Source organism: Rattus norvegicus, chromosome 8 (genome assembly GCF_036323735.1).
Source record: "Rattus norvegicus strain BN/NHsdMcwi chromosome 8, GRCr8, whole genome shotgun sequence".
In the NCBI taxonomy this organism is placed as follows: domain Eukaryota; kingdom Metazoa; phylum Chordata; class Mammalia; order Rodentia; family Muridae; genus Rattus; species Rattus norvegicus.
This window is the reverse complement of record NC_086026.1, coordinates 87,735,718-87,751,610: the sequence shown is the minus strand read 5'-3', so window position 1 is coordinate 87,751,610 and position 15,893 is coordinate 87,735,718. Positions and strand designations below refer to the sequence as shown.

The following is a 15,893-nucleotide window of genomic DNA, read 5'->3' as shown; positions in this document are numbered from 1 at the left end:
CATCCATCCATCCATCCATCCACCCATCTATCCATCTATCCATCTATCTATTCATCCATCCACCCACCCATCAATCCATCCTTCTGTGTGTCTTACTTTTCTATTGCTGTGATAAAACACTGTAAACTTCCTTCCTTTCTTTTTTTTTTTTTTTGGTTCTTTTTTTCGGAGCTGGGGATTGAACCCAGGGCCTTGTGCTTCCTAGGCAAGTGCTCTACCACTGAGCTAAATCCCCAACCCCGTAAACTTCCTTTCAAGTGTGTTATAACCATACTGTATAACACACTTCTTTTCTGTGATTCAGTGAGATTCTAAAGTTGTTACTAGCTCTTTAACATAAACAAGAGTACATGTGCATCCAATGTCTTTTTAAAAATCTAATTGTCTTTCTACCTAGTCAATGATTTGCTTGGGCTTGATTTGAGGATATTGAAAACAGGGACAAGCAAGCTAACAGACAGGAATTCGGTTTCTGCTGGTGAAGGAAAAGCTAGGCTGTCCGTTTCCTATTCCCTGAGAAGGCTGCTTCCTGGCTGCTGTCAGTTCTGTTCTTTTCTAGTTCAGCTCTTGCTCTGCTCATCATTCCTGTTTCTGCTGTCACCTCCCACCCAGCCTCCACCCTGCCCAGCTTTCCCCACTCAACATACCTTCCTGCTCCTCGAAGCTAGTACCAAATGCGTCTTTACCCAGTGACTGGAGAGTGCTTACAAGCATAGTAAGTGAAGGTTCAGTGTCTTAGTATCTGAAGTCGTCCATGAGCTTTGACAAATCACTGCACCATTTTGCCTATGGGTACATTTCCACAACTCAGCGACAAGTGGCCCCTGGCAATCATCTTGAAGATGATTAACAATGACAGGACCTTTGGAGTTCTTTCAGTTCTCTCTCAATAGGGTTTCATGTACACCAGGCTGGCCTCAAAGTTACTGTGTAGCTAAAGATGATTCTGAACTCCTGATCCTCTGGCCTCTGCCCAAGAGTTGGGGCTGCAGGGATATACCATCATTTCAGTACCACCCACAACATGGCTCAGGCCTTGGCATTTCTCGCCAGGCCAAGTAACCATCCTCCAAGTCTCTCTTCTTATCAGGGGTTGTTCTGTGATTCTACCAACTGAAAAAAAATTCGGGGTGAAAACCATGGTCAAAGCTGCAATTCGAGGGACAGACGAGGTAGAAGTCAATAGACCTCAAGTGTCTGACACAAGCATCGACAGCCTGCCCCCACCCCAAGGCTATCTCATCTGCTGCAGGTTCTAAAAATAGTTTCCCAATGCTGTCCTTCACCTTCACAATTCTGTCTTCAGTTCCAAATGCGAATGGCCCAGAGCAGCAGAATCTGTGCATTGTTTGGAGGAGAACAGAAAGCTCATTACTCTGAACACTGGCCAGCTCTGACTTGTCACCGTCATGTGCCTATTCTGAAATAAACCTGGGTGCACTTTTCTGAGATGATTAAGTTGTTTTACTGACAACCTCGGAGCTATTAAAAGCATAACACCCTTCATATCCCAGACAAGGTGAGTGTCCCCGTGGTGGGGTGTAGGTGACACGTACATAGCCCATCTCTGCTCATCCATCCGCAAGTTAATGTACTCAAGTATTTAGGACTCATATGCAGCAGGCCAGGAAATTAGAGAAGGAAAACAAAGAAAGGCTCGGGAAAGTGCCTCACGGAACAAGAATCCATGAAGGGAGAAAGAGGAGAAGGAGATGGGCCAGAGGAAGCTCTAAATTTGGCCACTGGGGAAGGTCTCTTTGGGCAGGTGGCATTTCAGAACAGGGACAGTGCAGGTGACACTGTCCAGGAGCTGAGTGTAGTTGAGTGTGTGAGGGAGAGGAAGGCAGACCTGAGAAGGGACAGCATATGGGGAAGGATGGATCAAAGACTTTATTCCCTTCAAAAGAATGATCCAAGGTAGCTGTGAGGCAAAAGGAAACATCTGTTAGGAACTGCAAGAAAAAGTCCCAGGCTTTGTGCAGTGATGTCCCCTCCACCCTCTCGGAGGCTTCAGTGTTCAGGTGAGCTTCTCTGGTACCTGGTCTACTGGAAGCAGACTTTCTTCACTCTGTGGCCTGCTTTTCTAACCATCTCTTATGAGCCACACGGGGACCATAAACCTTGAGTCTGCCCACATGAACCACACGATGGGTGCCTATTTTCTCAACTGTGCCAGAGATCTTTGTCAAGGAGGTTAAGTAGGTGGACAAGGAAGGTCACGTGATTGCTGAGAGATGGAAGCATTTAAACTCAGCTCTGACTGACTAGACTTGTTCTCAATCTGCACGATGGTGTCTAGTACTTCCCAAAGGCCCCTATTGTTCCTTCAGAACATTTTTGAAGCTGGATTCTGATTCAAAGCCAGAATTTAGGAGGCCAGCTGGACAACCCTGCTTCAAGGTGGTTTTATTGAACATCTGCTTTATGTTGGGCACAGGAAGTATGTCAAGGATACAGGAAGTGCTTCAAGGCACTTCTACAGGTGATAGCTTTGTGGCTAGGATCTCAAAGTACAGGGAACTGAAGCAAAAGTAGACAAATCGGACGCAAGTCCTCCGAAGAGACTGTGTGCCCGCAGGTACCTGTGTTTTCCAATAAACCCTCTTGCTGATTGCAAAAAAAAAAAAAAAAAGTAGACAAATCGGATTTGATAAACTAGGAAGCTTTCATTTGGCAAAGGAAATAGAGTCACATGACAACCTAAGGAATGGAAGGAAATTATTTGCCAACTAAGAACCCACGAAACTGGGCAAAACGAAGCTTTTAAAAGCAGCCCATCAGGCTTAATGGCTAATGTAATCTGAGGTAATGCTCTGCCTCACTAATAACCAGAAAGAGAGAGGTTGAGACCACGAGTGTGAAAAGTTTAAAACGGGTGGTGGCAGCAGTGACAGGATAGCTTAGTAGGTAGCAGTAATTGCCTCTAAGTTCAGAAGACCTGAGTTTAATTCCCATGGTGGGAGGAGAGACTTGACTTTTACAAGGCATCCTCTGTTCTCCACACGAATAAATACACGTAATCAAAACACATTTTAAGGTGAAAAGAAAATGCAGGCCAAAGATTGTCGTCCACTGTGGATCAGAGTGTGAAGTAGTATAGCATTTGACAGGGAACTGTATGGAGAGTCCTCAACAAACTCTAAAGAGACAAACTAAAGGGCTGGAGAGAGGGCTCAGCGGTTAAGAGCACTGACTGCTCTTCCAGAGGTCCTGAGTTCAAATCCCAGCAACCACATGGCGGCTCACAGCCATCTGTAATGGGATCTGATGCCCTCTTCTGGTGTGTCTGAAGACAGTGACAGTAAACTCAATAACTACAATAAATAAATCTTTAAAAACAAAACAAAACAAACTTAAATCCCCAGTGCTCCCACTCCCGAGCTGCCCTGCCCGTGGAATAAAGTCTAGCAGAGAGGCAGCACATTACTCTATGACAGTTCTATTCATAACAGCTAAGTTATAAACGGTGTCCTTCAGTCAGTGATGGGGAAGGGAAATGTAGACTGTACCCAGACACACAGACACAACGGAACGCAAAGGAATGTTTCAGCCATCATTAAACAAAATCCAACTTGCAATCCTCTTGCCTCTGCCTTGCCAGAGCTAGAGTTTAGAAGTGTGTTAGCCTGCCTGGCAGGTCTGGAATTCTGCAGCAGAGTAGGACAGCTTTTGGCTGGTTGTAATAGTCCGCTGTACTCGGCAATGGGGACTTTCTCTGGTTAGAATGGACACTGCCAGGAAGACTGGAGCAAGTGCAGCGCTAATGTGACCTGAGGCACTGGCTGGCTGGTTTCTTCTCTTACCACCACTGGGGCAGGAAGTACTTCATGATCACCTCCAACCACCATTTCTGCATCCACAGTGGAAAAGCACCAGCACCAGGGAAGTGGGTCTCAGGCTTCCTGGGACCCTTTAGTACAGTTCTCATGCTGGGGTGACCCCCAACCATAAAATTATTTTCATTGCTATCTCCTAGCTGTCATTTTGCAACTGTTATGAATTGTAATGTAAAAGTCTGATATGTGATCCCTGGGAATGCATAATTCAACCCCATGTAAGGGTCGGGACCCCTGGTTTGAGAAACCCTTATGTAGACAGCAGACATAGGAAGCAAAGTGCTTCTGCTTCACCCTCAGCAGGAACTTGTGCTTGCTTCTCTTCTAATAACTTCCTGTCTCAGTCAGTGAGGCCTGCCAGGGACTTGGAAGGCCTCTGGCAGCACCACTGCTGAACTCGGGATCTCAGAGAAGTTCCCATCTCTAGGACCCTTCCCCCATGTCTGGACCCCTTCAGTACTGAACGCCAACTCTGAATCTTTTCCTAGACTATTCCGCCCCACCCTTGCTTCAGGAACCTCGTGGCAAATCTCACTACTCCAGGTGCTGGGGTCCAGTCTATGTCCCCTTGCTCTGTAACCCTTCTAGATCTCACTTCCTAAAGGACTATATTGACAATCCACAGGCAGAGCACACGGGCAATCCTAGCAGTGGAGAAGCCAAGCCAGGAGGATCTGGGCAAGTCGAGCCCAGACTGGGACTAAATGGCCTTGTCTTGTAACAAAAGAGACAGCAGAGGCAAAAGGATTGGGAGTGACTGTCAGGGTAAAGACTAAGGTTTTGGGAGCGAATTCCTTTTTTCTCCTGTGATTTAAAGACAAAAGAGGCAGGAAAAGGAGGGACTGAAAGTAGGAACATATAGCAAAGCACACATACTTCCCAGACAGAAGAGGGCCCGAGACTGGAATCCCAGTCTACCAGGACTTTTCTATGTCTGGGAATGAGTTCTCTTTCTTCCTTTGAAGGGGCTAGTTTGGCCTATTTGAACTACATAATCCAGACCAAAGGGAAGTTAATTGGTTTCTATCACAAGAGCTCTCCTCAAACATCCAACTTGAAAATCCTATTGAACACTTCCCTCCAAAGGGAGAAGCTCACTAAGTCTGTGCTGGGAAGAAGCATGGGAAAGTTGGCTTTGTTAAATATCTGAGGAGCTTAGACCCTCAAAGAGGTCAAGGCCCTCTGTTCAGTTTTTGATGTACACAAATTCAAAGCTACCTGGGCTACGTTACATGAGACTCTCCTAAAAACCAAAACCAGAACCGAAAGTTAAAACATGCTGTAACAGAGTTATATAAGATTGCCCATAAAACACACTCCATAAAATATTAAAAATGAATTGAAAATAGAACAATTAACAGAAAGGCATCTAGGCCAGGAAGATGAGTCAGCAGTTAAGGTGCTTGCCAGGGACAGAGTTTGGTTCTTGATACCCATGTCAGGAAGACACGGTTGGTCACCTGTAATTCCAGTTCTGAACAGGCAGAGATAGGAGAACCCCAGACAAGCTAGTATTCCAGGTTAACCAGACAGGCAAATTATGGGTTCAAAGGAGACACTATTCCTAACCAAATGTGGTAGATAGTAACAGTGGGAGATGTCCAATGTCACCTTCATGCCTTTATACACACATGTACATACATGTACATATATCTGTGCACATGCAAGTGTGTCCAAACAGCAACATGCATACAAATGCACACATATACATGTAAGAGACTGTAAATTTATTTTTAATTTGATTTTATTTGTTATATTTTAAATTATTTAATACAAACAAGGTGCTTGGCTTTTCAGTTGGTTGTCCGGGCTGCTTTCCTGAGAAATGCTCTGTCAACTCCAGAAGGGACTGCTGACCAGCAAGGCCAGGAAATCTGCCCCTTATCTCCTGGTGCCTTGAGTTTGATGTCAGAAGCACGTGAGAGCAAGATCTCTTCTGCCTTTCATGGAAAGGCACTAGAATGAAGTAGATGGAAAGAACTAGAACATGCTCTCAACCCCCTCGTTCACACAGTAGACCCCAGAGTTCTGGTTCACCTTTACAATTACATGCATGCCCTGTAATTCATGTTTGCCAGCATCTATCCACGATTAGGCAATTCTCACATTCACAGATTGTGAGTCATCTAAATTTAAGATATCTAAAAATTGTTTTTCTTTCTTTTTTTATTTTTTTTTTTTTAGAAATATAGGCTCCTTTATGAAAAAAGAGCCGGTATTAACTAAATTTCAATGATAATTTAGGCTAATAATTTGCTTCAGGGAAAAAGCAACTAATGTCTATCTTCCTGGATAACTTCGTATTTGTTAAAAAAAAAAAATGACCTGAGATAGTTAACTATAAGGGTGTGTTAGAAGTATTCTACCTCCTGCCTTCACCTCAGCCATCTGGGCTAAGGAATTCAGATAGATCTCTTTCATAGCTGAATAGGAAAGTAAGGTAACTCTCCTGGGGTCCCCACAGGGATGAGTAGCAAGGTCTTTAACCTAAGGGATGGACACTCCCTCCAAGCCTGACTGGACAGACCCATCTAGTATGTGTACTTTCAACCCAGTTCTAAACGAAGGGTGTAATCCTGTGTCTCACCATGATTTCTCTTGTCCACTCCCCAAGGAAGCAGCTCTGTGTTCAGGATTTGACTTCTGACTGCTTCCTTGTAAGGGCATGCAGTGACTTTTGGCCTTGTTCTTAAAATACGTCAAAGCCAAGTAGCATAGGGTAGAGAGCCAGAGCTTCACAGTTGGCCGACCCAACCATGCAGCTTCCTTAGGACTCAGAAGTGAGGCCGAGGGGGCAGGGTAGGCCCATTTGTGTTGGAACTTGGTGTTGACGAAGCCTTACAAATGAGAACCTACTTCACTAGCAAGACGCACAGTGGAAGGCACGGAGCTTGCTGGGGAGAGCTGGCTAGCTTGGCTAAACCGTTGTCAAACTCACTTATGAATGGAAAGCCAAATCTGGGTCTGCTATTTCAACCAGTAATGTCAGCAGTGTGTTGACATAATCACCAAACAAATTTTTACTTACAGCCAACATGGGAATTGGCGTATTTACAAGTGCTACACACCACGTACCCCCACCCCCACCCCTTTTGAGTGTCCAAATATCATTTCTTGTGTTTGAAGGAATTTTCTGCCTCTGACAAGGCTTCTGTCAGTTCACAGCTGATTGGACAAGCCACCGTAATTCTCAGCCTAACTGTACGCTCTTCTTTAGATGGTCAGGACAGGAGGCGTGGGCAGAATGATTCCTTTACAGCATAATTACTCCCACCCCCAAGGCTGAGTAAGACTCGCCTTCCATCAATGAGAACACCCAAATTCCACCCTCCTTACACTTTCCCTCTTAAATGTAAAGACTAGCGGTTTTACCCCATGCACGCACACTAATTCAGTGCAGTGTGCTGTCTCTGCCTTCTACACCTTTGCCTTTGTAGGTTCTTGGACTGGAAATGCTGGCTCCCAGACAACCTCCAGCCTCCATCTCCATACAGAAACCCAGACGGTCTGAAGGCTCGTCTGAAAAGCCATTCAACACCACCATCTCTGGAAGAGCCCTTCCTCCCCGGTACTCTCAGGAGCTGGCACGAGCCACAAGCCACTTAGGGCATCGGTGTATACGCTTCCAATCCTAACTGAACACAAGCTTCACTGGGGACTGAAGGAACTTTTCGCACAATTTGCTTCATCCACTTAATTCGGCCCCTTGCACTTACTCTCTCCCAGTAACTACCATAGAAGTCTGGCTGGTCCACACAGCAATGAAACTGGACATGACAGAGAACAGATTATCTAAGAAAAGACCAACTGTGGCCACATCACTGGCTCTTTGCCTCTGTGCCTTGTTCCTACAACTTCTATCCCGGGCGTCTTTTATGACCTCAGACCAAAGCCAAGTCCAGATGTCCTACATGGACTGTGGCAAAGATGGCCTAAGAATTTCTCCTTCCAGATGAGAGCCATAAACATAGCTGAGAGGAGAAGAGATAAAATGTAAAAACAAACCAAAACGACAACAACAACAATCTACAAATATCAAGGATGACAAATGTGGGCTTTAAATCTTCTGGGAAGAGGTGGTAACTAGAGAATGGTATAGAGTGGAGAGAGAGCGACCACTGTTGCCACACTGTCTCTCCACTAGAACTACCACTCAAGGTTAAAAGGGTAAAGAATAAACTGGTTAGGGTGGGTCCAAGAGGACAGTGGGACATATCTGAGTTTCCGTCAAAGGCATCTCAGGTCTTGAAGAAATCTGGCTGGAGTGTTGCTATCAGATTGGAGAGATTATGACCAGTGGGCCAGACTGATATTCATAACCCTGTTTGCCAAAGAGCAAAGGAGATGTTAGCACACCAAGAATGTTTTAAGACTGGAGAGAGGGCGCTGTGGTTTAAGAGCACTTTCTAACGTCCTGGGGTCCACTTCCAGCACCCATGTGGCAGCTTGGAACCACTCCAACTCCAGTCCAGAGGTGCGGATTCTGGCTCCTGTGTGCATACGGTACATACGAATTTACAAGGGCAGAACACAAATGCACACTAAAAGACAAAAAGAACAGAGACAACTGGAGCAGGGGGATGACACACAGGCAGGGTCTGCTGTAGTCTGCAGGAAACAAACTGGACAAAATAAAATAACCGCTTTAGAAGAGGTGAAACCCAGGTATCTCTGGATTTTTAAACCAAGGCAAAAATGGAGAATTTTAAAAAGCAGGTCCAGAATGTATCCCAAGGGACCGTATCAGTTGGGGAATGCCCCACTCCCGGAGGGAGGGCACGCCAAGCGCAGACCATGGGACCTGAGGCTTAAGATAGAGAGGCTCGGAGAATCTGTTCTTTCAGGAAGGGACATTTTACAGACCAGAAAAAGAAGGGGAATGGGAAAGACAGCAACAGTGGTACTGGCAGAGGGAAGAGAGACTAGGAAAACCCCTTTCTCAGCTCTGGACTGGGCAGCCATGGTACACCATCTTAAAAAGTCCCTTGTAGAGTCTGGAGAGCCTGAGACTTGAAGTCCTCTCCACAAACTCCAAGAGTCAAGAATGATATACCAAACCTTGACCAGCAGAAAGGTCCACGTAGACCAGAAAGAAAATCTGAGTAAAACCCACGCAGTGTTCAGGTTGGTAGACGCCTGCTTGAAGCCAGAATCTGCAGGGGCATAGAATCTTGGGTTCCATGTGGGACACCTCAAAGCAGGAATGACTGCCCGGAGGGCAGGGCTAACGCTTTCTGGTAACGTGAATGGTGAAGATAGGAACACCAATGTTACACCAACCTTGCCATGACCTGCCTGGGGGCTGTGCCAGCATTCCTAACCAGACTCCTGAAGAACTACCCCCCCCGAGTCCTGCCCAGCATCAGTGACAAGACCACACAAGGCCAGCACAGAGGTGAAATCATTATTTGTAGCTTGACTCAGCCTTACAAAGGAACATGAAGGGGCATGACAGCATCGGGAGGCTGGAGGGAGAAGGCAGGACCTCATACTGGAACCAGCCAATGGGTCAGACTGTTCAGTCTACAGACCCAGGCAGCCCTCTGTTTTTACATTTACTTCTCCTTCTGTAACATTATTTAATATCCAATGTCAACGTGGGAGGCCAGTAGTTCTGCTCTGCTCTCTTCTTCCTTTCCTCATTCAAATGGCGTTCCCAAAGAACAGAGGGAGGCCTGCGCAGTTTGTGGGGCTTGTGGCTCAGCCTCCCACCTGACCCAACAGTGGCTTCCTTACTCCATTTTCATTCTACCTTGAGCCCAAATGGCCTCATCTCCCCTGCCTGGTCCCTGCTGTCCTCCCCTCTATTTCTACTTCCTTTTTCTCCTTTTCTGTGTGAACCCAGTATTAATCATTAGTCTGATTCCACTTTCCCCCTCCCACCATGCCTGCAGTAACTAACATGGCGCACACAATGCTATCAGTGTTCTTTACGTTGAGATATGAGTAGCTGTTAAGGGGTGACTGTGTTCTAGTTGGCTGTATTTTTATAGTGGGCCTACCTTATGATAAGTGTTTTTTTCCCCCAGACAGTATTCCACTCTCAGAGTACTGGGGATTGAACCTGGTGCCTTGAATACCAGTCCAGCAGAGGAAATGACACCAACTAAGAAGGTCCATACATTAAAAACAACCATTTTTTAATTCTTGGGAGTTTCATTTAAATTACTTTCATTGGAGGTCATTTCTCTGGGAATGATAAAATTCTCGGAGTCATCACAATGTCCTAGTTTTTACTGTTTCTTGTGTTCTTGAATTGGATTTGTGCCTTTCAGGTTAGGTCAGTGGTTGAATTTTGTTTGTTTTTGCTTATGGCCAATTTCATTTAAAAATACTATTAGATAATAGGTTACAGATAACCCTAACATAGTGACTTCAGTACCCAAATTTTACTAACAGACAAACATCTACATTAAATACCACAGATCAAACTGATCTATAAAAAATGGACCGTAGGTCAAATGGACTTATGAAAAAATTCATCAAATGCTGTAGGATACACAACGTTTCTCAGCAAAATCCAAAAGCAGTACATGGAAAGAAATAAGATCAGGGCAGAAACTAAATGGGACAAATAAAACAAAACGTCATCAAACGTCATCAAGACTGTTTGTTGGAAAGATAAATAACATCAATGAACCCTTACCTAGAGCAACCCAAATAGGGGCAAGTCCAATTAATAAAATTACAGACAAAAAGGGAGGCAGTACAACAGATACCAACGAAATTCAAAGGTACAAAGACTTAAGCTAGAAATAACAGTAGGAAAGCCTGAAAGAAATAGATTTCCAGATGGATACCAGCCCACCAAAGCTAAGCCAAGAGTGGGAGAAACCCAAACAGATCCGTGACATGTAGTGAGGCTAAACTAGTAAGAAAGACTCTCCCGGGCTGGAGAGATGGGTCAGTGGTTAAGAGCACCAACCCGCTCTTCCAGAGGTCCTGAGTTCAATTCCCAGCAACCACATGGTGGCTCACAACCATCCCTCTTCTGGTGTGTCTGAAGACAGCTACAGTGTATTCATATAAATAAAATAAATTTAAAAAAAAGAAAGACTCTCCCAACCAAAAAGTCCAGAAGCAGACAGACCCACTGCTCTTTTCTTTAGAAGAGATACCACCAGCACTTCTCAAAGCACTGCATATAACAGAAAAGAAAGACGTGCTACAAATGCCTAGTGCCAAAACCAGAAGGACACATTGAGAAAATTACAGGCTAATCTCAGGGCTGAAGATAAAGTCAAAGATTCTCAAGGCTTGCAAACGAAATTCAAGAACAAATCAAAAAGATCATTTGTCTTGATCGTATTCTAAAGATGCAGAAATAATTAAGAATATTCAAACCAGCAAATGTAATAATACACCACATAAATGCACTCAAGGATCATCTCGATAAATACCGAAAAGGCTTTTATCCAATATTCCCTTCGAGATAATGCCCGAAGAGATGAAGGCAAAACTTATCTCAGTATCATAAAGATTTTATACAGCAAACCTACAGCCACATTATAGTAAGTGGGGAAAACTCGATGCACTTTCAGTAAAATGGGAAACAAGACAGAGGGCTAAGCTTTCTCCATTCTCATTCAATACAGTGGTTTAAGATAAGAAAGGGAATAAAATCAACAGCTTTCCTACATTCTGAAGTGACACAGACTAAGAATTCAGAGTAACAATCTCAACTCACAAAAACATCTACCTTAAAATAGAAAGAACCAAAGAAGTGAAAGTTAAAAACAGTGAAGAGAGAAATTAATCATTGTGCTTATGAATTGAAGAATGAATACTGGCTGTACTACCAAAGAGCTCTCTGTACGCAGCCATGGTGACTCCAATGTGTTTAACCAAAAGATGCCAAGTCGGTGTTTGACAGAGATTATGTGCACCCTGGCCAGCCCCATTTACCCAAATGTGTTATGAAGCCAACCTGGGTGTTAAAAATGTAGCATATAGGGGTTGGGGATTTAGCTCAGTGGTAGAGCGCTTGCCTAGGAAGCACAAGGCCCTGGGTTCGGTCCCCAGCTCCGAAAAAAAGAAAAAAAAAAAAAAAGAACCAAAAAAAAAAAAAAGTAGCATATATACATTTTGGGGGTATGTGTGGCATAATGATGAAGTCATGTCACTTTTAGGGGAATGGATGTAACTGGAAATAATCATGTTATCTTCCTCATTTGTTTCTTAGATTTCTGCAGAAACACACAGTCATGACTACGGTAGCAACAAGAATTACTGTGTAGGAAACAAAGCAGACTAAAGGAGGAGGGCGCAAAGGAGTGAGGGATGAGGGAATCCGGTCAATGTATAATATATGCATGTAGGAAAAATTTAAATTAATAAAGGGAAATCTGGCAAAATTAGGAATGCAGACTGCAAACATTTAGACTTGTAAGGCTCTGAACTCTGATTCAGCAGAAGAAAGGCCATATTTCTGTGACAGCCAAATTGGGGCAGCCAATCAGGGCCTGATCCGTAAAGCAGCAACTTGTATTTGGCAGAAATGAGTGGGGTGCTTGGAGATCCCAGTCGTGGAGGCTAAGAGCCCTTGTGATCCCCAAGTTGGGCTTCTCAGATTAGGCTACACCACCTTCCACCTGAGTTGGAAGGCGGCCAGGGAGGGTGCTCCTGTCTACAGAGGCAAGAGAACTCAGAAAACAGAAACGGAACATGCCTGGCCTTGTTCTCTTCTCTCACCCACTCACTCCTCCCAGGGGAGGAGGGAGATTGACAGCTAACACCAGGAGAGGAAATTGAACAGTCTTGGTGAGGTAAAATGTCAGCAGGTCAGAATCTGCATTAAGGGGAGCCTTCGTAAGCACCAGGACCAATCTTCCTCAATGTTGTAGTGGCAGCAAAGGACCAAGAAACCACACATTGGTGTGGTGATGCCAGCCCTAAGTTCAGTCCAGGACACTTGTTAGCTAAGGAGAGCCCTAGATTGTGGCTCAACAATTGGCCTTTTCAGTGAGAGGTGTTACTTCAATTTCTCTTCTGTCTTCTCCTCACTTTTCTCTTCTGATGTTTTCTATATTATCCTGGTTGGCCTGTAACTCTAAGCCAGCTTTATTTGCCATTATCTTCTTGACCGCACCTAAATTAAATCACCCACTTCCCCATAGACATGGGTGGGAGATAAAAGCCTTGGGTAGGTTAGGAAGGGCAGGATTTGGGAAAAGCTGTTAAGAAAGTGATAAGACTTTGGGATGAAGGAGGGAATGCCATTTCTCCCCAGCAGACTCAGCAATCCACAGCTCAGGTCTTTTGTTTTTTCATACAGAGATCCAAGACAGCTCCACCCACTTGCTTACATGCCTGTGACTGTTTTGTACTCTTACAAAGGCTGGGTTACATAGTTGCCATGTGAACTGAAACGTAACCTACTTGCTCTTCACAGAAAAATGTGAGGACTTACTGTCTACAGTGAGAAGTTATGCCAACAGCCTGTAGATGAAGGGACAGAGTGGGATACCAGGAAGGAGAGGAGGATCCAGGAGAATGCTCAGAGCTGGAACCTCTAGGAGGGGTGCAGGAGGATCCAGGGTTGGAAGGCACTGTGTTTTATCCCCTGGGGTCCTTCGCCAGGGGAGGTGATAGCAGTTCTTGGCTGTCAACCTGACCACATACAGAATGAACTCAACTCAAATGGCTGGGCACAGCAGTAATGGATTTTGTTTTTTAATCATCTGAAGGGAAGACCTGCTTCAAATCTGGATCTCTGAGGTAGAAGACCCAACTTTAATCCGGGCCACACCTGCAGCCTATCTATAATAGGGACAGAGAAGACGGAAGCTCCCTTCTCTTTGCCTGCTTGCTCTCACTCTTGTTAGTGTGTCCATTCAAGCAAGTCCTTCAGTGGCATTAGATGCTGCTTTGGGACTCCAGTGTTTACGAAGAGCAGCTGAGACATCCGGCTTCGCGGACTGAACTACTACTGGATTCTTGGACCTTCAGTTTGCCGACAGCCTTGTTGGACTAGCTGGACCACAACCTGTAAGCCATTCTATTAAATTCCTCTTGTATTTAGATTCATTCTATCAGTTCTGTTCCTCTAGAGAGCCCTGACTGATTCAACCACATTCCGCATTCATGCCCACTTCCTAAGCTCCTACAAGGTGACAGAGTTGACCGCCCTGAATAATAGAACAATAGAAAACACAGCCCGGGTAATCAAAAAGGTTTTAATGATTAATGTTTAGACATTATTTGACAGTGTGGGTATATCCAGATGAGCTAAGCACACTTTGACAGCACACTACTGAATGTTATAGTTTTGTACTAAGATATGTAAAGAACCTGCGAGCGGTACCCTCGGATGGAGACACACATGGACGCTCTAGATTAGAGAAGATCAATGTAAACAGACGCTGCAACTCCGTCCAAACAGAGGCTAATGAGGACCAACTGGCTCCTTAGAATATGAATGTGCAAAATTAAAGCATGGTAAACTGGTATTTACATAAATATCAAACCCACAATTAGTTTGTACATTGTCAATTGTCTTCTAGGATGTGTCACGAGTGGTTCAATCAATTTTCTTCAATGCAGAAGGTGTTCAAAGGCTAAACTTTCAACACTTTAAAGATGACACATGTAACAATAGTCCCCACTTGTATGACCAACGTCTCCAGCGCACTATCTGTTACTTTTAAACAAGCGCTTTAAATCAATCTTTAGATGCTAAGCAGAAAAAAATTACAGATGCCACCGAGATTTACACTGAATAAAGCGATTGCTCCCCAAACACCCAGTTCCTGCGTGCTCCAGCTCTTTAATTTTGCCTCAAAATGATTACGGTGCTTCCTGGTCTCTTGGTAAATTAGGCACATTTTAAAAGGAAGGGTATGTCAAAGTAGCACTACAGAAAAGAACAAAAAAAATTTGGACCCAGGCAACCAGTTTCCCATCACTGGGCGTGTGTGTGACTGTCACATAATAAATGTCTAATCACCTTTCCTGAAAGGTAGTTTCCTCTCTCCAAGTGGTGGGAAACAGAATGGCCCTTTTTCTCTCCTGTATAAAAACACTAAGCACTTCAGAAATAAAAAGTGGCCTACTCACCCTACAGTGGCCCTAGACTCTGGGGGACCAGGGACAGGTACATAAGTGCCTCCAGATGCTTGGGACCCTTTCCCCACCTCTTTAAACACATTGATAGTGGCACTCAAAATAAAAAAATAAGATTTGTTAAAAAGTTAAACTGACTGTCCCACTAGACTTGAGCCTGCTTATGTAAAACGGAAGGTACCGTCAGGTTTCGCATCTCCCAGTCACTTGTAGTTACACATCACACACTAATTTCATAAATCACGCATTTGATTTTTCTAAACAGAGCTATTACAAATGAATACAAAGTCGAAACATACCCTAATTAAACTAATAAGCTTTGGGCCCTGCTTTTTAAGTCTTAAGGCATGTGTGTTCTTCTACTGTTAACAACACTGTACAAATTTACAGTCACATGCATGGTCTACACTTAAAAAAAAAAAAGTTTGGATTACAGTGTTTTAAATTGTGAACCACAATTCAGCACCTATCGTGTTACAACTAATAAGGCAACAGCAGTGTCGTATACTACAACAACATTCCCTTTCCACAGTCTAGCGCGGGGGGCGATGAGAGCCCAGAAATGTGAGAGAATCGTATGCCTACTTGTATAATCTGTATACATATTCTAGGGGTTTTGAACTGATGAAAACGGTCCTACATAAGTCACACTGCAGATAGTAGGGCCAGACTATGACAGCAGCTGTTGTGAGCGTCAGGGCACAACTCATACTGTGCTTACAATCACACGCCTTGGTCTGGAGGCTTCGGCTCGGCTTGTCAATCCTTCCGCTGCTTCCTTGACGTCACACTGTTCTCCAGGGAAGCAAAGTTGTTGGTGTGTCCATTGACGGCAGTCATAGACCCGTTCTGGTGGCCCTTCAGGTGCTCTTTCCTCCGAGAGGCCCCTTTCTTGTTGTAAGTCTGAAATGCACAAAGCAGATCAGTGGCTGCCAATCAGTTGACTGTACTGGTCAGCATCTAACTAGGCTTCTTTGTCTGATAAATCTCACCACG

The 15,893-nt window shown here is 44.4% G+C and overlaps 1 protein-coding gene across 2 annotated transcripts in view; it reads right to left on the bottom strand.

Moving 5' to 3' along the window:
- Positions 1 to 13,992: 13,992 nt before the first annotated feature.
- Positions 13,993 to 15,893, bottom strand: part of Elovl5 (ELOVL fatty acid elongase 5) — a 66,455-nt gene continuing 64,554 nt past the window's right edge. For both annotated transcript variants that reach the window (NM_134382.2, XM_063264837.1), the window contains exon 8: positions 13,993 to 15,800. In NM_134382.2, coding sequence (NP_599209.1) covers positions 15,657 to 15,800 — 144 coding nt within the window. In that variant the 3' untranslated portion in view covers positions 13,993 to 15,656. The remainder of the gene's footprint in view (positions 15,801 to 15,893) is intronic.